We start from the raw sequence: 23458 nt of genomic DNA on the forward strand, positions 1-23458 counted from the left end.
TCTAACTCGTGTTGGGGTGGAGTGAGGGGGCTGTAATCCTATTTGCATTAATCGCCCAATTATATCGACCACAAGGATATCAAGGACTAACCAAAAAATGAATAAACATAGAGATAATCCTCATACCTTCAGTTTTTCAGGTAGACATTTCATGGTAACACATGTATACATTATCATCGCCATCATCCAGGGCTTGTCCAGGCCATTTTAGGCCCCCACTTCATGAATCCTACAATTATAGTCCAAATCCAATATGCTCTGTAATATCACCCTCAAGATCCTCTCAACTCGCCAACTCCTTACCATTTTCGTCTAAGGTCTTCATCGCATAGGACAAAATAATCCCCGTCAACTTTCTTTTCCCATCACCTATAAACACACACACACACACACAGAATCTCTCAGATACATTTGATTCCCTTTTAAGCAGGTCATATATCTGCAAATACATGTCTACAAATATGTATGTATTTTCTGCAAGTTAAAAGTCTATGAATAAGATGTCTTTCTTATGTATTGAATGAGAAAGTAAAAAAGGCAAGCTCCCAATACAAAATACAGAAAATAGAAACTGAAAAAAATAAAATAAATACAAAGTTAGGTAAAACCAAAACCATGAGCAAACTTTGCCAGACTTTGTATATGGAGATAGAGAATTGCTATTTAAGGTCAATTTTTGTGAAAATTTTGGAGCAAGCCACCGACTAGTATTTATAATCATCAGTTCATCCTTCAAAGATATACATCTTAGGGAAAGGAAGGAGCTCCTCAATGAGGCGTCTCCTCAGACAAAAGCCAAGCTTGTGCAGCCAATAGGTCAGGAAGCACAACCGCACCAGATTTCCTCCAACTGATAGCATCAGTTGACTTAAATCTATCCAACAGCAAGGCATGCACTCCAACACTCTTTGCTGGAAGGTAGTCCTTGCGCATGCTGTCACCAATGTGCAAGGTGTCTTCTGGTGCCATTTTTCCAGCTTTTTCCAGGGCAATCTCATAGATTCTCGGGTCTGGCTTTTCCACACCTTCAAGACCAGAAAACACACCAAAGTCCCACTCGGATCCCTGCACAAGCAAATAGCATATAAGTGAAACTTCTAAGGGGATCACATTGACAGGCATGTATCAATAAGAGCTGACAATTGTTTTAGTGTTCTTAAGCCCTAAACTAAGAAGGAATTCAAATTAATCACATGATATTTTTGAGTGAACAGAAGATGGCGCTTAGCCCTTGGAAAATGTTAAAAAGCACCAAAAAAATAGAGATAGAAGCAAAACTCATGTCAAGGAAATTTTCATAATCTTTCAGTTTAACTAAATGAAATAAAATCAAGTTGATCAGGTTTTCACCTCATTTAATGAATCATTTCTAGACTGTCAAATCTCAACTGATATCCAGTTTGGATCGAGTCAACTTGAAATACAACTGAATCAGGTCAATGCATTTGATATTAGACGACCTCATGTGTTACAAAACCACATCTTTTTACCTCGTTCAGACCTAACGCAGGAAGGATGACATCCTGATATCGATATTCAGCATTGCTGACAATCCCAACAACAATCCCTTCTTCACGTGCCCATCTCAGGAATGGCTGGGAGTCCTGGAAGATGGAATATGGTGCAGACGATCCGAAAGTTGAGTATATCCGTCTGAACACCTTCTCAAATGTTTCGTCATCATAATCATATCCTGCCTGTCAGTGAAACCAGATTTCTATTTCATAAAGTGCTGAGAAAGGGGCTGATAAGAATATACTTCTGCACAATGATCCAGGGGATTGTAAAATATCTTACCCTGATAAAGGAGTCCTTGACACATGATCTCCACCACACAATGTTTGGCATTTTTGCTGCATAACCAAAACAAGGATATCTTTTTGCCATGGCAGTGTATGCAGCTTTGAAGGCTTCATGCATGCGCTTGTAATCTGGACAAGGCAAACCAACAGCTTTGGCTGCCATGCAATAGTAGTCACCAAGTTCCCCTTTGTAAGCTATAAGTGTGCCAGTTACATCTACAGTTATGCAGCGTAACTTCGACAATAATGACATTTTCAGAAAAGCACTCCTGCTTCTTCTTGGAGATGAATGGTTGAGAAATGTTGCAGAAGAAATTTCTATATCTCTCTTATGATAAATGTCAAAGGAGACTCTTATGGCAGAGCCTGGTCTTCTGGTTAACTGAGCTACATAAATAGATCCAAGAGGTGCTTGCATGTGCCTACATCATCACAATTCTGAATGTGAGAAACAACATGTTATTTTTTAGCAGAAATCACTCAGGCAAGCATGTGTGAATCACTAAGTTTGATTTGGCAAGGAAGTTCACTATAGCAGTAACCATATTAGGCCTTTCATAGGACAAAGAAAGCAACAAACATCTTAATCCAACTGTAATTTTTAAAATCCAACTATAGTTTTAGAGAGATATCTCTCCCATTGCACACAGGATTCTTGCAAAATGGCCTGTTGCTTCATCAATTCTTAGCTCATCATGAAGCTAGGCCATTTTCACTGTACAGGAAACAAAAAGTAAACTGCGAATTAAGAGGAATGATACCTTAATCGATTGTGAATTGTCTCATTCTTTCATATTGTTTCGCTTAATAGCTGTTTAGTAATTCAGCAGGATTGGTAAACACAAGAACCGTCTTACCAACCATTTGCCCCTTTACTGTCAGTTTTGGTCATTAAAATATTAGGGTTATTTCCAATGCGCATAGAAAATAGATGAAGGCAGAGTATGTTAGAAACTTCACATCTCAGTTACTGTGGAAATTTTCTCTCTTTTATACTCATATCCATAACAGAAGTTCATGTGGCAGCATTGACAAATGTGAACCTGTTTGCCATCCCTTTTAATTGACATAATTTTTCCATTCTAAATTTTCAACTATTTCTCACCATTCCCATTGTTGATCAGAGGAGTTCCTACCCATTCCAACGTGGTAGAATTTTTTACTTCAAGACCAGGCTCCTTAGACTTCCAAAAGGAATGTCCACTATCAGCACCACAGTCTTGTTATCATATGCAGCTAGGCAAATTTTACATCCCTCAAGTGTTAAGAGTTGTTAGAATATTTTGTATAATGATAGTTCTGTCATTGTCTTGTTATAAGACATGACTAAGTTGTATTTTTCCTTTCTTTTTTTATTTCCGTTTACCTCCCTAGAGAGGTCTGTGTAATTCCTTTAAGTTAATTAACGAAGCTATTATGTGTGTTGAGAATCACTCAACACACATAATCGATTTCTCTCAAACCTCTGTTCTTCTTTCTCTCTTCTCTTCTCTTCTTCTTCTCCTTCTTGCTGTAAATCTCTTTCCTCTTACTAGAATCGATCCATCTTCAAGTTTTAACTTGGTATCAGAGCTGAGTCCTCTGGTTTGAGAGTCGACTAAGCTCGGTTGCCTTTTCTTTCACCTCTCTTTGGAACCCTAAGAGGATAAAGGGTTCCACTAGAGGCTGTACTATGTGAAGCAATACTCATACTACATTCTTTGGGGGTCTGTTCCTCAAACCAACATCCAATTGAGGGAATCTAGAAGCTGTTGAAGGAGACTAAAGCCCTAGAAGCTACCCAGAAATTTCTGCCAGCTCTTCCTCCTCAGTTCTGGTTCTGGTTTCTTTTCCGCTTGATTTGCTCTGACACCATGTGCATTTGGATCGCCCAAGGGTCCCTTTTAAGTCCCCAAGAGCTCAGTTGGTAAGGGGGAATGGTTAGAGAGCATAGCTCCCTTCTATGTTGCTGCACAGGTACCGCCAGCAGTGATTTTTTCTTCTCTGTTTGAAGCTTTTTGGATGTTATATGGTGAATGGCTGCTGTGAATTATGGAGTTACACAACTTAAGTGACTTTGGTTGTTAAGGAATGAAGTTGGGATGCACATAAAGTGTTTGACTAGTTTTTATTAAGGATTTATCCTCTGTTTTTGCTGCTGTGACTGCTTGGGCAGTGTATTGCTCTTTGGTTGCTGTATACCTTACTTGTGTTTGGGTAGAGTTTACTCCCCATTTGTGCAAGACACTATTCTAATTTGTTGGGTATTTTTGGTACCATGTCTACTATGTCTGGGAATGATTCTGAGGTCAGTGGACCGATTTCGGCTATTGGTTATCCCACTATGGCTTCCTTTGATAACCCCAACACCCAAATCTCGGTTGTGAAGTTGGACACAATCAACTACTTGGACTGGTCTCATTCTGTGAAGATGTCCCTGAGAAGTAGGGGAAAGTTGGGGTATATTACTGGCTCTATTAAGGACTTGCTACTACTGATCCAGGATATCTGAAATGGGAGACTGAGAACTCCACAGTTATGACTTGGTTGGTTTTCTCCATGAAACCTGATATAAGTAGGAGATTTATGAAAAAGGAGACTGCAAAGGATATGTGGGATAGTATCACCAGGACCTTTGATCGAGTTGGTGACTATGCAAAGGTCTACCAAATCCACCAAAAGGTCACTAATATGAAGCAAGGTGATAGGAGCATCTCTGACTACTACAACACTGTTATCAACTTGTGGCAGGAATATGATCACTACAGGTACCTTCAACTGTCCAACTCTGAAGATGAAGTTAAGGTCTACAAGAACCAGGAAGTTGAAAGGATCTTCTCCCTACTTGGTGGGCTAAATCCAGAGTGTGAGCCTATTCGTCCGCAGATCTTAAGGAGGTCTCCCTTTCCATCCTTGGATGAAGTGTACAGTTACTTGCAAAGTGAGGAAACCAAGAGAGCTATCATGGATACTACACCATCAATGGAACGATCAGCTCTTGTTTCTAGCTCCCACAGAGACTGGAGAAGTGGGAAGAAAGGCCAAGGGCCAGCTCGTGGAGATCACTGTGAGAAATTTAAATGTGAACACTGTGGAAAATTGGGGCACACTAAGGACAGGTGTTGGGATCTTCATGGGCAGCCCCCTGGTACGCGTGGTGGATCATCTGGTACTAGTGGTGGTAGGAGAGGAGGAGCTAAGGTCCACTGTGATATCCAAGATTGAGACATCTGTGATATCTGGAACTCAGCCTACTCCTGATTCTCTTTCCCAGGATGATATTGTAGCTTTCCGCAGGTTAATGTCACACCTAGGTCACTCCTCTACTAGTTCTACCACTGGAGGGTCAGCTGCTTCGGCCTCAGCCTTGCAGGTCTCGTCTGCACCCCCTACTGCTCCTACTTGGATCATTGACTCTGGAGCCTCTGACCACATGACCGATATGTCACAGTATTATGATTCCTATTCTATTTGCTCTGGCTGGGACAAGGTAAGGGTTGCTAATGGTTTCCTTTCTTCTGTCTCTGGTAAGTGTAATATGAGGGTTACTCCTTCTGTTTCTCTCGAGTCTGTTCTTCATGTCCCTGATTTTTCTACTAACCTACTATCAGTGAGCCATCTAACCAATTCCTTAAATTGTTATGTCACTTTCTTTCCTTCCTATTGTCTTTTTCAGGATTTGGAGACAAAGAGAGTTATTGGCAATGGGACTAAGAAAGGAGGACTCTATCTTCTTGAACCACGCTTACCTAGTTCATCTACTGCTGCAGCTTATGTTTGTGGTCGGAGTGACCGTAGTACTTTGGAGTTTGTAATGCTTTGGCATCAACGTCTGGGTCACCCCTCTTTTGTTGTTATGAGGAGATAGTTACCCCATTCATTTACTTCCTTCTTATGTTTTTCAGTGTGAATCATGTATTTTTGCTAAACATTGTCGAACATCTTATCCTTATCATGGTAATGGATCTATCGTTCCTTTTTCTCTTGTTCATTCTGGTGTTTGGGGGCCTTCTCCCACTACTTCTTTGTCTAGATTTCGTTACTTTGTTTCGTTTGTTGATAACTATTCTAGGTCTACTTTGACTATTTTGTTGAAACAAAAAAGTAATGTTTATGATGCTTTCAAGAATTTTTATCAATTTATTAGTATTCAGTTTGGTACTCGAATTCAAATTGTTAGGTCTGATAAGGGGGGTGAGTAAATGTATGGGGGGCTTCAACAGTTCTTTACTGATAATGGCATCATCCATCAACTGGCATGTGTTGACACCCCTCAACAAAATGGGGTAGTTGAGAGGAAAAACCGCCACTTGTTGGAAATCACCAGGAATCTTCTCTTTGATATGCATGTGCCTAAGACCTTTTGGTCTGATGCACTTCTTACTGCTGCCTTCCTTCTTAACTGGATGCCATCTCCATTCCTAGGCTCCAAATCTCCCCTGGCTCTTCTCTCTCCTCAATCCTCAGTCTTCGCCTTGCCTCCAAAAGTGTTTGGCTATGTTGGTTATGTTCATGTCAACAAATCAGCCCGCACCAAGCTTGACCCCAAAGCCCCCAAGTGCATCTTCTTGGGCTACTCTGATTCAACCAAAGGGTATAAATGCTACCACCCTTCTTCCCAAAGGCAACTTCTCTCGAAAAATGTCACCTTCTTTGAGTCTATTTCCTTTTTTTCTTCTCCTCAGCATCCTGTTCAGGGGGAGAGCATTACTAAAAGTGAACAAGATGTTGATGTTGCTGATGTTACTCCTTTTTTTATCTCCCTTGCCTACCTCCACTTCTCCATTCCTGTTTGATATTGGAATATACAAAGAAGTGGATGTTGTTGGTGTCGATGTTGATGCTAGTGGTGGTGGTGATGCTAGCAAGGAAAAAGAGCACTAGGAAAAAGAAGTGATTATGTTCAAAAGAGGTGAATGCTTGAAGGGAAAAGGAAAACAGCCTTGCCAAAAGTCCTCTTTGGATCCTCATCCTCAATCTCATCCTCCCTAGTCAGGTAACACTTCTCCTCCTGAATTAGATCTTCCCATTGCTATAAGAAAGGGGAAGAGAGCATGTACTAATCCCATAGCCCAGTTTGTCTCCTATAACTCTATATCTCCTATAGGTATTGCCTTCCCCACTGCCCTTGAATCTTCTTCCATTCCCAAAAATGTCACAGAGGCCCTATCCGATCCAAAACGGATGCAAGCAATGTTTGAGGAAATTGTGGCTCTGGAGAAGAATAATACTTGGACACTGGTTAATCTTCGTATGGGGAGAGTTCTAGTTGGGTGCAAATGGGTTTATACCATCAAGTATAGATTAGTGGTACAGTGGAAAGATATAAAGCTCGGCTAGTTACAAAAGGGTACAGTCAAGTGTATGGCATTGACTACCAAGAGACTTTTGCCCCTATAGCCAAGCATAACTCAATCAGGGTTCTTCTTTCAGTGGCAGCTAATAAAGATTGGCCAATATACCAATTAGATGTGAAGAATGCATTTCTTCATTAAGATTTAGCAGAAGAAGTGTACATACAGCCCCCATATGGTTTTAAGTGTCCCTCAGTTGAAGGGAAAGTGTGTCTTTTGAAGAAAGCTCTCTATGGCCTCAAGCAGTCTCCTAAGGCCTGGTTGGAAAGATTTAGACAAGCCATCCTGAAGAATGGGTATTACCAGAGTCAAGCTGACCATACTTTGTTTATCAGGAGAGGAAATGGAACAGTTACAATTTTCATTGTCTATATTGATGATATTGTCGTAATAGGGAATGATGTTGCTGAAATAAACAGATTGAAGTCTTATCTGGCTAAACAGTTTGGATTAAGGACCTTGGACTCAATACTTCTTGGGTATTGAAGTATCTAGATCAAGGAAAGGAATCAATATCTGCCAGAGGAAATTTGTCTTGGACCTTCTGAAAGAGGCAGGCATGATGGGGTGCAAACCAAAAACCTCCCCAATTGATCTGAATCATAAGCTGGGTGATGATTGTGGTTCTTCTCTCATAGATGCAAGCAAGTACCAAAGATTAGTTGGAAAACTGATCTATCTCTCCTTGACTCGACCAGACATCTCTTATGCAGTTCGAGTGGTGAGTTAGTTCATGCATGCTCCCAGGAGTAGACATCTGGATGCGGTTTAACGCATCATTAGGTACTTGAAATCCTCCCCAGGAAAGGTTCTTCTATTTGTCAGGCATGACCATTTGAAGATCGAAGGCTAGATAGGTACTGATTGGGCTGGTTCAGTTTCTAACAGAAGATCCACTTCTGGGTATTGCACTTTTGTGGGTGGTAATCTAGTTACTTGGAGAAGCAAGAAACAACCAGTTGTAGCTAGATCCAGTGCGGAGGCAGAGTTTAGAGCCATGGCTCATGGAGTGTGTGAACTTATATGGCTAAAGATTCTACTTCAAAACTTGAGTTTTGACACTGAAGGACCAATGAGGCTTTATTGTGACAACAAAGCTGCTTAAGTATTACCCATAATCCGGTTCAACATGATCGAACCAAACATATTGAGGCTGATCAACACTTCATCAAAGAGAAGCTGGATTCTGGTTGCATTTGTACTCCTTTTGCGAAGACAAGTGATCAAGTAGCAAATATCTTCACCATGGGTCTCATTCCTGGTCTAACTAATACCTTATTGTGCAAGTTGGGAATGTAACATTTATTCTCCAGCTTGAAAGGGAGTGTCAGAGTTGTTAAAATATTTTGTATAAGCGTAGTTCTGTCATTATCTTGTTATAAGACATGACTAAGTTGTATTTTTCCTTTTTTTTCTTATTTCCATTTACCTCCCTAGGGAGGTCTGTGTAATTCCTTTAAGTTAATTAATGAAGTTATTATGTGTGTTAAGAATCACTCAACACACATAATCGATTTCTCTCAAACCTCTTAATGTAGTCCTAGATAGGTAGGAGACCTACTAGGAGCCAAACAACAGGATCAAACAACAAAAGGGGTTGCTGGTTCGAATGGACAGTACTAGGTTTTAGGTTAATTCTAGGATTTAGGATGGGAATATGGGAATGGGTCTTATATGGCTTTAATATGCAGGTCCAGGGGGTTATTATGGGATAAAAATAATTGGATTTGGTTAAGTTTGAAAAATCTGCAAAATTAGGGTTAGGGTTTCGGGTTTTAGGTTTAAGGATCTAAGCTGAAAACTAGGGTTTAGATGGGAATTTAGGGTTTAATGGAGAGGATGGAAGGCTGGCTGTAGTGATCTGATTGGGTCGATGGGAAAGGATGGATTAGGTTAGAGTATGAAGAGGGGAAGGATATATGCAGGAAACTAAAATTACTTACTGATTTGATCTCCTTCAAAGGCAGCAGCAACAGCTTGAAGAAGCTCGATTGAAGAAGAAGAAGAACCTCCTGGTACTGGACAGACACAAGGAGTCGTGAGAGTCCACTCACCCTAGCACCTTGAGATCCACAAGGCAACACTCACACAAGGGAGCAATAGCAGCAACAAAGGCAGCAAGCATAAAGCTGAGTTTTTATTAATCAAAATTCGTATTCAATGCTGGCCTCCCTTACAAACTTATATAGAAGACTCAAAAATAGACTTAGACACTAAAAAGGAAAGGCCTAACCCTATCCCTAACGTATTAGGCAACTTAAACTGACTAGGAAACTAAAATACTAAAAGAAATAGACTCTAAACATGGCTGGACTTATAGAGTCCTAATCCAGCCCAACTTACATCACATGACCACTTAAGTTATCACATGACCACTTAACCAAGTCATATGATCACTTAAATTGAACCAATTGGATGCAACCAATTTGAACCGGTTCAATTAAAAAACATAAAATAAACTAAGTATTGGGCTAATCCCGTATGCAACCTATATACCCCTAGTTTAGGCTCATTAAAGTGGCCTATTACATAGAAAACCCTTGAAATCAAAGGCCCAACATATATATATCCCAACCCTAGACTTATTCCTAATAAAAGAAGCCCAGTTTGGTGATAATTCTGCATCAACTCTCCCCAGCTTGAAAAAATTCTTCCTCGAATTTTGTAGTGGTAAGGGGGAAACAACATGTAAGTAGCAGATTTAACACTTCCCGGGCAGAATTCTGTTGAGGCTAGAACAGTAGGAATATAGTCTTCAAGTCGTGAAGCCTTTTCTTCAAAGAACCAAGGGGGCATTACAAAGTCTATGTGTTCAACCTCTATAGGGTCTTCAATGTTAACACCCTTCTCATCCAGCTCCACCTCTTCAAGAGCAGTAACTTGATCGTCATTGTCTTCCTGTGAAATGCTCCCAATTACCTCTTCACATTCAGCCACATCATCCATGAAGACTGGAGTAATACTATGAACGCCTCGAACATCACCACCCAAATCTTCAAGGTAACCATCTAAGTCTTCATCATCATCAAGGGGTAATGCATATATACCATGCTCATCATCAGAGTTCTTCTCTTCCATTTCAGCCACATTAACAGGTTTATGTTTTTGTGGGCATTCCCTAGCATGGTGGCCTAAATCATTGCAGTGATAACACCTGCGGGGGTCATTTCTGACCATAGGGGCTTTGCCCTTGTTGTCCACACGTGGGGGAACAGCAGGGCAGGAGGTGCTGCCTATAGAGGGACCTTGTCGTGAGGTACTAGTGTTGATGTAGGCCGGCTTGGGAGTAGGACCCGGCTGTATACTTGAAGCTAGTAGTTCCTCTGCTTTCAAGGCCTTCTCAAAGAAATCTCGAATGTCTGCAATGTCAACCACCCCAATTGCCCTGTTGATCTCACTTAACAAACCCGACCTGAACCAAGAAAGCATTTGGATGCCCTCCTTGCTAATGCCAGTGCGAGAAGAAAGAGCATCGAATTGCCTCATGTACTCAGTTACAGTCATGGTCCCTTGGCAAAGGGAGTTGAATTGATCCTGTAGTTGAGACTTGAAGTGCCTTGGCAAATATTGCTTACTCAGGTCGTATTTCATGTCTTCCCAAGTGCGGGGTGCAGTACCATCAAAGTCCATCTCTCTTTCAGTGGTTCTCCACCACTCGCGTGCTGGTCCAACAAGTTTAGCACGGACTAACTTCATTTTCCTCTCTTCAGACAGATCATACCAGTCGAAGTAATCATCTATTGCAGCAAGCCAGTCATAAAATACCTGGGGGTCAGGGTGACCATCGAATTCTTTCAGCTCAAGCTTCACCTTCTGGTTGTCTGTGTAGCGCCGATTAGGGCCCTGGTCTCTAGTGAAGTAGGACCTCATATACTCCTCAAAAGTAGGCTGGCGACCTCTATCTCTGTCCCGGTCTTCTCTATCTCTGTTTCTGTAGCCTCGGTAGTGATCTCTATGTTCCCGGGAAGGCTCACGGGCATCTTTAGGTCTGTCCCGACGATCTCTATAATAATCTCTACCATCCCTGTCATCTCGGTCAGTCCTGATTCTGTCCCTGTGACCTCTGGGTCCATCTCTATAAACCCTGTAATCATCTCTGGGGCTCCCATCTCTATCAGGCATCCTCTGTACCACTGAATGGAATTGGTACCTGTCTTCTTCTATAGGTAAGTTGCTGTCTCTATCAAGGGGAACCCTTTATTCTTCCAATCGTTGCACCCTAGCTACGATGGCATCGGCAGCAGCCTTTTGGGCTTCAGTTACAGCCCTCTGTTCAGCAGTAAATTTTTGAAACAAGTCTATCATAGCAGCCATAGGGTCGGGTGGGTGTGGCAGCACTGTATTGTGCACTGGATTGCCATGTTCAGCCTTGGCTCTGATACCAAATAATGTAGTCCTAGATAGGTAGAAGACCTACTAGGAGCCAAACAACAGGATCAAATAACAAAAGGGGTTGCTGGTTCGAATGGACAGCACTAGGTTTTAGGTTAATTCTAGGGTCTAGGATGGGAATTTGGGCATGGGTCTTATATGGTTTTAATATGCAGGTCTAGGGGGTTATTATGGGATAAAAATAATTGGATTTGGTTAAGTTTGAAAATTTTTTGCAGAATTAGGGTTAGGGTTTTGGGTTTTAGGTTTAAGGATCTAGGCTGAAAACTAGGGTTTAGATGGGAATTTAGGGTTTAATGGAGAGGATGGAAGGCTGGCTATAGTGATCTGATTGGGTTGATAGGAAAGGATGGATTAGGTTAGAGGATGAAAATGGGAAGGATATATGCAGGAAACTAAAATTACTTACTGGTTTGATCTCCTTCAAAGGCAGCAGCAACAGCTTGAAGAAGCTCGATTGAAGAAGAAGAAGAACCTCCCGGTACTGGACAGACGCAAGTAGTCGTGAGAGTCCACTCACCCTAGCACCTTGAGATCCACAAGGCAACACTCACACAAGGGAGCAATAGCAGCAACAAAGGCAGCAAGCATAAAGCTGAGTTTTTATTCATCAAAATTCGTATTCAATGCTGGCCTCCCTTACAAACTTATATAGAAGACTCAAAAATAGACTTAGACACTAAAAAGGAAAGGCCTAACCCTATCCCTAACCTATTAGGCAACTTAAACTAACTAAGAAACTAAAATACTAAAAGAAATAGACTCAAAACATGGCTGGACTAATAGAGTCCTAATCCAGCCCAACTTACATCACATGACCACTTAAGTTGTCACATGACCACTTAACCAAGTCATATGATCACTTAAACTGAACCAATTGGATGCAACCAATTTGAACCGGTTCAATTAAAAAACATAAAAATAAACTAAGTATTGGGCTAATCCCGTATGCAACCTATATACCCCTAGTTTAGGCTCATTAAAGTGGCCTATTACATAGAAAACCCTTGGGATGAAAGGCCCAACATATATATATCCCAACCCTAGACTTATTCCTAATAAAAGAATCCCAGTTTGGTGATAATTCTGCATCACCTCTCTTCTCTTCTCTCCTTCTCCTTCTTGCTGTAAATCTCTTCTCTCTTCCTAGAATCGGTCTATCTTCAAATTCTAACTTTAAGCACCTCATCAAACTTCAAACTTCAGTTGTGAAACTGATATACAATGGATGCATTTTGTATTAAGTGGAAATCTTAATTCTATATTCCATCATGCAGTTTTACCCCCAACAAGTACTCATGCCCCCAATATGATCTGATAGCAAGCTCATGTTATATACTATTCTATTTAGCATAGCGTAGTCAATGTGTATTTTCAAGAAAAATGTTGGGCTAGCATCTCCATATGCAATTTGATTTGTGCAAGGAATACAACTCATACAAGTATCCTAGTTAGTTTAGTATAGAGTATATCATCCGTCATATTTACACTAGCACAAGCACAGTATGCAAGCAAGGTAGGAAATCTAGCATTGTGAAGTGAGTAGAATCATCTTACCTGCATATCAACTGCACTGGTAAAGATCAAGAGGACTCGTAAACACTAAGAGCCAACCCAAATCCCACTTAGACATTTCCCAATGGAAGGAACAAAAAATTACAGAAATTGAGTAAATTTCTTCCCGAAACATGGAAGCTGTTGTCATTGTGATCCCCTTATTTATCTTTTTTTTCCCCTCAATCAGAAATGTCAACTAAAAATTTATCTGAAAAATAGAAAGCAACCTCAACAGATGTTTGGTTTCACCCGGATGACCTATCACCTATGCAATTTCATTCGGGTTATTTTCAAACTCTCTTCTTTCTTACCATTCTAAAACCCCAGTCCTGTTTCTGAGCAGTAGCGAGCATCAGAATAATATGAATAAAAAATGATAAGCTAAATGCATCCTTTCTTTCCGAAAACAAGATGAACAATACCACGATTCGGTCATTTACCAATTATTAAGTACTGAGAAGACAAATAATAATCAGACAACATAAATGCTAAGAGACATCAAAAGAAAAGAATAGAGTTCAGGCCGCTACATAAATGAAGTAAGAAATCATCAACAAAGTCTATTCTCAGTGCGACTGGATGAATTTAAAAGAACAATAGAAGGAGAGAGATAGAGAATATGTGGAATATCTGATTCGTTTATAGCTAGATTAGCATGTTCATTTGTCTCTTACAGAAAGAAAAGAAAATCCCATCACGGAAACGAAACAATAGATTATCAGAGAATATAATCAAACCAGAAAATACATGAAAACAGAACCAGAAGACGAGATTGATCAGAAGGTCAGAGAGAGAGAGAAGGTGGGGGAGAGAGCACAAACTAACGTTTTTCGAGTTATTGCCATACAGGTCTCCAGCTCCATTCAGACGTCAGAGAGAAAGCAAAGAAGAAAAAAAACAAAAATCAATGGGAAATGGAAATAGAAGGCTACCCAGAAGCTAATCGATGGGAAGCCCAGTTGCTTCGACGAAATCACCGACTGACGTTATTAGTTCCTCTAAGATGATAGGAGGCTGGAATGCTGAGCAGAACAACGCTGGTTAGAGTAATTGAGAAGACAGCGAAAACCGTTCTTTCTTACTTGTCTTGACACTGAAGATTTTCCTTTTCCTACATTTATAAACATTGCGGAGAGATGATTCCATGAGGCCTCTCTCGTACTATTTATGTTAAATTGGAACAGCAGGTGAGACGGAGTAAGTTACAAATTCCAATCCAACGTCAACCAAGGGCATCCTCCTACGTAAAAGTTGAAAGTAACACACATTGGGACTTTCCCCATCTTGCTCTTCAAATACACGTCGAGAGGATGACGTGGTTGCCGACCCTAACTAAAAACAAACTTTAGGTGTCAAAAATTGGCCCACACTGGTACGCCCAAATCAAAATCAATCAGTTACCAGTTGGTAAATGGTTTGGTGTCGGATCCGAACCAATTATTATTTTGGCATTCAAGGTCCTTGGTTGTAGGATCCGGCTCCTCTCAAGGGGGCTTAGCACCCAAGGCATCCAAGGGTTGAGCTGTGTTGCACACATTTCGGTGCACATCTAGGAATGTGTGTAGCACAACCTAACAACTGGATGCCTCCTAGGCATGCTGGGCTCCCTGGAGAGGAACTCAATCCTTGGTTGAAACTCAATGAACGTCTTACTAAGATAGACTATTTATAGGCTAATAATCTTGTTTATAGCTTGATCAACTCGTTTGTAACCTGTTTATAGTTTGTTTTCGTCTAAAGACTGATTATATAGCAAACGGATGGTATAGGTTTTATAGGTTTTAAATGGCGTAAACTCCAAATGATACTATCAAAAAAAGGGATACAAACACTGTGAGATTTAAATATATAGTTAAAAAAAAAAAAAAAAAAAAGGACTAAAAGAGGGCAGTATACTCATATATATTGAGGAATTATTACCTGAATATTTGTATATAACGTTCCAAAACAAGTATAACATCCAACATTAATGCATATATTTTCCAAAACCATAATAAGTTCCAAGACATATCATCTAAAATAAAATTCTAAATTCATACATCATAAAAAAAATTAAATAAAAAAATAAAAAACATGTCCAAAGTCCTATGCACCCTTGTTCGTATTGATCGATTAAGAATCAATATCGATCTCCACTGATACCGATCCGATTCTAATTCCTCAACCCATCTCTTTCATCCATCTTTAACTAGTCATAATCATCAAACTCACCAAATCCAACATTTCTTTCAAAACCACCAAAAGGTATGGAAACCCATATTTTTTCTTTGTTTTTCAATTTTTTTGCCATGAAATCATGCTTCTATTTTGATTGATTTGCACTCAATGTTGTTCTTATAGCATGTTTATGTATAGGGTTTTTTTTTTTTTTGGGCATTTGTAATGAAGAACACTATGCTTTGTTCGAGAACTCTATTTTTTTATTTATTTTATAAATATATAAATAATTAACCCATGAAGATGGGATTATATATGGAAGATTATTATAATCTTTATGTTTTTACAATTTTTTAAAGTATTTTTTAATAGGTTTATTGTGTTTTTTGGTATTTGGCGATTTTGCCCATTATGTCACTAAAACTAGGTATCTTTCACGTTTTTTTTTATATTATTTTTCTGATATTTTTGAAAATTTTAAGATTTTTTATTTTTTATTACTTTTTTTGAACCGATCCAGAACGATACGGGACCGGTTGCTAAAATTGGTACTTCTTTATTTCTAGTTGATCTATGTCCAATACAGATCGATCTCGGTATCGACATAGACTGATACCGATACTGATACTGGCACCAATATCGATACCTCAATCCCTGATTTAGGTTCCATTATAGAATTATGGATTAATTGGTAATTGTTGGCAACAAATTTGGCCACACCGTTGCAGATATCGTGAATGAAGATTGCAATCTATCAAGGAAAATGAGATTCTCTCTTGCCACACCATTGCTCCAAGGATTTTTAAATATCGATCAATCGCAATATCTAAAAGAAAATGATACAACTATAAGATAAATTAAAGGAATAAGAACCAATGGAATTCAATTAAAAACTTTCAGGTAGTTATTGAAGAACACAGTATTACACTTGGATCATTTCCCTGTCTGGTCTATTTCCCCAAGTTCCTCTAATAAGGGGTAGAAATGACCACCCTACCCCCTGTCCGAACACACTACCGGGTGATGGTGGTCCACACAAATCCCCCTCCCCCATTAGAGGAACTTGGGGAAATGAACCGGATAGGAAATGGAGCAAATAATTTTCCTATTACATTATGAATTTTGAACAAAAACAGAAACTACACCAAGCTATTCTACTAGTCATGGAACAAAAGATAAAGCAGGTTTTGTCTGATTGTTGAAAAGTCATTCTCTCTTCGCCAAGCCATCTATTTATAATGCCTTGAGGCTTCTGGTACTTGGCGGTTAGTTAATTGTTTGGCTCACTTACCACACCCTTTTGTCATGGTATGGCATTAGTTAAACTCCTCCTTTCCATGTCAGGTCCGACTCTTCTACTTTTGCCTGCTCGGTACTGCCGTGCACCCCCACATACAAATGCGGCCGAAAGTACCACTTACCCCTGCTTGGATAGGGGTAAGGTGGTACATTCTGCCTTGCTTGTGTGTGGGATACACACGGCAGTAGGGGTAGGCGGAAGTAGAGGAGTCGAATTGTTGTCAATTATAATCGCCTTGGTTAATACGTGGTAGACTAATCATCTTTGGTTAACTGTCTTTTGGACCTGTTCTCTTATGGTCTAATGCTTTTTTGAACCTCTGGTCCTTTAACTCTACTGATTGACCGAAATAAGGTATAAACAGTAACAAGTAAATGGATGATATATCAAATCGACTGCTTTTATCTAAGTGAATGGTCTAAATTGGTCACATCTCAAAAATTTTTCTTAAATTTAATCTTATACCTTCAGTACATTGGCATTGCACGCTCTCAATAGTCTTGTATTTTTTTCAATACTTGGTTTGATCACTTGGCCAACTTTGATTAAACAGAAATTTGACAAGTGAAAGAAGGACCTTGGAGTTTAATCATCCCCAAAATTTTCAGCCCCAGTTACCTTACCACAAGACATAACTAATGTATCATGTATCAATTCCATAGTGGATATGTCCACAGGTCCTCGAAGGAAATTGCACCCATACATGTATATAACTAAACTATCTTTACTTCATTTGTGAAAGTACCCAAGTATTTGTCCTTAGAAGTGTAAAAAGCGGTGGCTAATACCACCTTCATAGTGGTGCAACTTGGGCCCAACAAACCTAAGCCTGCCCAAACCTGGTTAATAGTTTTGGAGTGGTTGTTGGGGCTCATCCGTTTCTTGTTCGCTCATGAAATTTCTTTTTTCTTACCTCTGAAGCCCCCTGCTTTTCTTTTCTAACTGTGTATAACCTTCTCATCAATAAACTTTTTCCAAAAGGGAGTGTCTGACCTACATTTCTATAATGTTTAGAATTTGACATTTTCTTTTAATTCTCTGTTGTCTTGTTTTCAAAAGTTCTTTAATATAAGGGTATACAAGGGTTTTCAAAAATTAGTTGAAACTTGAAAGTGGCATATCAAATTTTTTTTTTTTTTGTGATAATGAGTGGCATATCATTATGTCATTATCATGTAATATTTTTTCGAGAGTAGGTATGTGAAATATCATGAAAGTGACATATTATTATGTCATTATCAAAAGGTATTATTGTTTACCAAAAAAATAAAATCAAAAGGTATCGTTATCATGCATATTTTTTTGAGTACGTATGTGAAATAACATTACTACTCTCATTGTAAAAAATAACTATCATATCAAAAAGGGCATTAATGTTATCACATATGCACTCGAAAAATATGCATGATAATGATAACTTTTGATGATGACATAAAGAAAATCCCACTTGGTATGATAGGTTTTTTTCCAACTAGGGTAATAATGTTATGGGAGAATGTTTTTTGTGGGGAAGCATGGTGCCTGCGCCTACGTCGAGATACAGAGGGGGAGAAACGCTTGCCCCGCGGCCCCCGCCCCGCTTGATGCTTCCACACACTCCCATTGGTCCTCATGCACACCAAGGAGCACTACTCCCCCACAAGAAGCACTCACCCTAATATTATATGTGAAATAACATTATTACCCTCGATGGAAAAACTATCATACCAAAAAGGCAAAAAGTAATAAAATAAAGGAGAAAGAACACTAACTGGGCGCATATGGTGCACTACCCCTGTGCCCAAGCTATAAAGAAGGCAAGATTGAGTGAATTTCTCAATAGTTTGTATTAAGATTCAATGATATAAATACAAAGATACAACTCGAGGAAATAGGGAAAAAATTAAGAAATGGAAAGAATCCATTCATATCATATGTAATATGTAGTTTCCATACAAAGAGGATTTTATCATCACATGTGATATGGGTGGGAAATACAAAGATATCTGAAGATTAGGAAGACTCGTGCGATGGATGGAACTCCTTCCATTGAGTCCAATTAATACTCCCACTCAGTTGGAGCGTGTAGGTCATGAACGGTTAACTTGGAAACTAAGAAATGAAATGTGTCATGCCCAATGCTTTGGTGAAATTGTCGGCAAATTGCATCTGTGAAGGAACTTGAGCAGTGGTCAAGCAGCCGGATTGGATGCGCTCACGGACGACATAGCAGCCAATTTCAATGTGCTTGGTATGTTCATGGTAGACCAGATTTGTAACTATGTGGAGAGCAGCCTAACTGTCACAAAAGAGCCGCATAGGACCAGAGTGAGCAACATCAAGGTCCTTGAGCAGGGAGCGAAGCTAGACTAATTTGTAGGTCGCGGTGGCCATGGAACGGTACCTGGCTTCAATGAAGGAACGAGACACCGTGCTTTGTTTCTTGGACTTCCAGAAAAGGGGACTGTCGTCGCCAAGTAAAGTGACATAACCAGTAACGGAGCGACGGGTAGTAAGGCATGCAGCCCAATTAGAGTCCGAGAAAGTGAAAAATTAAAGAGAACTATTGGCTGGAAAAAAAAATATCCTAGTACCAGGAGAGCCTTTGAGATAACGAATGACCCGAAATGCAGTGTACAAATAAGACTGGCGTGGTTGATGCATAAACTGACTTAAAGAGTTAACTGCAAAGTTAATATTCGGCCTAGTGATAGTCGGATAGATGAGACGACCAATGTGGCATCGATAGAGAGAGGGGTCGGCCAGGGTAGGACCATTGTCAGTGTCTAGCTTGAGGTTCTGTTCCATGGGAAATGTCACGGGCTTTGCAACTAGTAAACGTGATTCAGAAAGAATATCAAGGACATATCATATGTGATATATAGTACAAGAAAGAAATAAGAAATGGAAAGAATCCATCCATATCGTGATATATAGTTTCCATATAGAGAGGATTTCTATTATCACATATGATATGGGCAAGAAATACAAAGATATCTGAAGATATGGAAGACTCGCGTAGTAGACAGAACTCTTTCCATTGAGTCCAATTAATAGTACAGGAACATGCAAAATGACTGTTGCACCTCCGAGATTTCCCACCTTTTCATTGGGGTACAACGGTCATTTTTTGCACCACGTCTATGTAGATCACTAAGAAAACCCAATTTCCAAAATAACCATTCATTATAATGAATAACCTGCGCTTGTTATCAGCAAATCACTATATATGTCCTCGTAGTGGGCGTCTTTTTCTTTCCTCAATTGGGAGGCCCAGTACTATGGGTGGTTGATAGTTTTTCATACTCCACTCGCAGTTGTGGCAAATGATCCCACTGGCACAGGCACAGGCACAGGCACAGGCACAGGCACAGGCAGTTGTGGGCATTCGACAATCATGAGTCATGAAAGTTTTTCATACTCCAATCTCAATCCTCAGTTGTGCCGATTGATTCAACAGGCAATCGCGCCCCATATGGAGATTTTTTCTATCCCGCAAGGCACACACCACTATCATGTGGGCATATTTTTTTGGGCATACAAAGGTACTAATGCTTCCAATGCAATGTCATAGTCAACCCCACCTTATTTCTACCCAAAAAAAAAACAAAAACCCCACCTTATCGATATAGGTTTCGTGACTTTTTTTATACTAATAAATAATGCTACCTACTACATAGTATCGTGGCCGCGATGAGATGCAGAAGCATGAGAAATTACCGTGCTGCCCCCATGAAAAAGAATTTTACTCCTCTCCATTTCCAAGATCTATAATTTCTATAATTTCCACCTTGAGAATGCGACACATGGCGGGGTGAAATCCAATGGCCCACTTTTAAAACCCTAAAAGTAACCAAGAGTTAACCACGGTTTATGTAACCCATGGCCTAACCAGCTTTGGTGACTAAACTCAACCTCAAACTGTGGTCAACTCAAATTCAAAATCAATTACACGTTCTCGTTCTTTCTCTCTCTCTCCGTTCTTTCCCGCTCATCTCTCCTCTCGATTCTATCTCCTCTCTCTACCTCTGCAACTGTGCGAGAGAGTCTGCCGGAAACAACAAATCGGAGAGGATCGCTTGCTCTGCGAGAGGGAAGAGAGCCTACCGAAAACACAAAAACGGAAAGGATCTTCGCGAGGTTTCATATCACAGCTAGGGTTTTCGATGAGGGAGTTTTTCTTACCCCTTCTTCGTGTCTACGACGACTGACCGATTTTCAAAGCTTGCCGAGTACTCTTGGAGAGTTGCGCGTTCTCTTTCTTTCTCTGCAACTGTGCGAGAGAGTCTGCCGGAAACAACAAATTGGAGAGGATCTTTTGCTCTACGAGAGGGAAAACCTCTGCAACCTCGCTCTCTTAGTTTGCGCCTTAGCGGAGGACCCAGCAGAAGTTAGGTTCGAGCTCTCTCTCCCTGTTTTCGTTGCTTCACGATCTCGTTTCTGCAACTTTAAATCGGTATAAGACATTTCTTTTCCGATATAATTTTTCCATTCACATCTCTGCAGTACCCATTGAGAGACGAAAGAAGCTGCCGCCGGAAGCCAGGAGTTGCAACTTCGCCGGAGCCCACCTCTTCTTGCCGCTGCGACTTCAGGCGACGGCGCCCTCTGTTTCTTCAGGTAACTTCAGGTGATGTTAATTTTTTTTTTTTAATGAACACAACTTTTAAAAATCAGTTATTTTGCACTGACAAACACACTCCACCCTGTGGTAAGAAGATGTCTTCTCGGCTTGTTGACATTAACTTCATTCAAAGAGCTAGTTCCATTTTTCTAAAGCATCTGCTTGTTGACATTAACTTCATCCAAGGGCTTTGTTCAGTTGAAAAATGACTGGAAATTAATTTTTTCAAATGATTACAGCTCTTCAATCACCACAATTGCATTAAGAAACAGTTGCTTATCCATGCTGCCACATTCTATCATAGAAGCCTTTAAAAATTCAAAGGTGTTTCTAGTACTTTATTCAAGATTTAAACCAAACATATAGATGTCGTTTGATTTTGGGTAGATGGATTCATCAGTTGGGTTTATCCTTTAGCCCCTAAAGTTCCCTTATTGGTCTGAGGGCTGAATCATTGTGACTCCAGTTTTTGTTAGTTGTTTTAGTTGTTTTGGTGTGCTTCTTAGTAACCCAGAATAATATTTAAATGCTTTCTTTAATTTCTTTATGAAGGGTTCATATATTTGACATATTTTGTGAGGATCCACAAAGAGGCTGATCTTAAACAGGAAAAGATTAGTGTCTTAGACCTCCCAGTTCAATAATCCTGATTAAAACCACTGTATTGATTTGGGTTACCAGAAGAGTCAATGGCCCTTAAGACCGATTCTAAGTGATTACTAAATTAGCATGATCCAGTGGATATTTATTAACTTTACAACTTGATCATCACTTCAAACTGAAGGCCCATAATATTATTTGCATACATAATATTAAACTATGATTTAAACCCAATTAAACAATGGGCATCTATGAAATGTTGGGAAGAAATTAAACAAATTAAAAAGCAATTATCTTACCACCCAATTCCGCAGGGCTGATTTCTTGATCTTTCCAGTCTCCACATCACCTTAAATCAGTTTTATGTTTCAGTTTTATATTGACTTGGTCACTGGTTTACTACTTTATAGCATACATAGTAACAAGATGCAGTGTGATGGTGAAACTGAGAATTGCTTGCTTAATTTATATCAGCTTGCTCACTGATTTACTACTTTATAGCTTATTTTGTTTGGCACTTGTGTGTCTCCATAACAATTTGTATGGGATTTTTTTATGTTCAATTACTATTTTCAAGTCATTTTGTAGGGAAATTTATTGAACTTATTTTAGGATTAGCTTTAGTGTTTTTGTATTGTCTGCTAAAGTGAAGATTTTGGTGGTATCCCACAGCAGGGTTGTTGCTCTCTATCATTTTTACCAAAAAAAAATAAAAAAAATCTTTGGACTGATCCGCTACACAACCTCCATTAAGCTTGAAACTTGAAATATGACCAGGTGACCTGGGTAAACTTGCAGCAAAACCAATCCCAAGTTTTTAAAAAAAACTAGAGGCAATAGGACCATATAGGAAATACCACCAAGTAGAGATCTTTTATTTGGGCCAATGGGTTCTACTGTAGCTTTTTATGGTTTTTCGGAGGCCGAAATGGATTAAGAATGAACCCCTAAAATCTGATATAGTTCTGTACCCCTAAAATTTATACAAAATTTCAATTGTTCTTCTATTGATTTCATCAGCTTATTTCAGCTTATTTTTTCACAGGGATGGATGAACAACCTCCGATGTGTAGTTATGGTCAAGGAAGGATGGTCATGTTGACTTCCAAGACGCAAAAAAATCCTGGACGGCGATTTTACAGATGTCCAGTCAGTGGAAAACATCTAAAAGCTTTTATCTGGGTGGATCGGATATCCTGGAATGAATCGGGGAATGTAGACACAGGGGTGTGCTAGTCATATGAAAGTGTCAACAGCCACACACGGTTGAATTCGATTGCTCCACAACGAGCATCTGGCCCACAAGTGCATAACCAAATACCTGTAGACTAGACACTACTCAACCACTACTATGGACTGACAATCTTCCTTTGTATTTGGGTGTTGTTTCTTTCGTGTTATGTATTTTATGCAACGACTATGTAAATTTATATGTCTTCTATTTTGACAGACTGAACAAGTAAGTTATTGACATTTATGACTTTGTATACTTCTTGTGTTTTCTGTTCTTGTGAACTTGAATTTGATTGGCACCCATTTCTCATGTCCTTTATCTAAAGGAATTTAGGCTGGTGTACCTTTGGGACTAGGGATTCAAGCTCCTACCATCCTTGATATGATTAGCTTATTTTTCAATGTCCCTTTTGTTTTTAATCAAGATAAGAGATTCATGTTAGTAGTTTGTCTCTATTACCCTTTTACTTCATCTGGAATG

The 23458-nt window shown here is 39.6% G+C and overlaps 1 protein-coding gene across 3 annotated transcripts; it reads right to left on the bottom strand.

Annotated features, from left to right (window-relative positions):
• Positions 1-496: 496 nt before the first annotated feature.
• On the bottom strand, positions 497-14102 carry LOC122657033 (haloacid dehalogenase-like hydrolase domain-containing protein 3). Of its 3 annotated transcripts, none has more exons than XM_043851781.1 (4): positions 14017-14102; positions 1798-2224; positions 1491-1697; positions 497-1065 (listed from the first exon to the last, which is right to left on the bottom strand). In XM_043851781.1, exons 2-4 carry the CDS (start codon positions 2218-2220, stop codon positions 769-771), a joined length of 927 nt encoding a protein of 308 aa, XP_043707716.1. In that variant the 5' UTR covers positions 2221-2224; positions 14017-14102; the 3' UTR covers positions 497-768. The 3 variants fall into 3 exon arrangements, with proteins under 3 accessions (XP_043707716.1, XP_043707714.1, XP_043707715.1); XM_043851779.1 differs by lacking the exon at positions 14017-14102 and adding an exon at positions 13910-13995; XM_043851780.1 differs by lacking the exon at positions 14017-14102 and adding an exon at positions 13231-13378 and having other exon boundaries at positions 1798-2225.
• Between the last annotated feature and the right edge of the window lie 9356 nt (positions 14103-23458).

This window comes from Telopea speciosissima, chromosome 3 (genome assembly GCF_018873765.1).
Source record: "Telopea speciosissima isolate NSW1024214 ecotype Mountain lineage chromosome 3, Tspe_v1, whole genome shotgun sequence".
NCBI classification, from domain to species: Eukaryota; Viridiplantae; Streptophyta; class Magnoliopsida; order Proteales; family Proteaceae; genus Telopea; species Telopea speciosissima.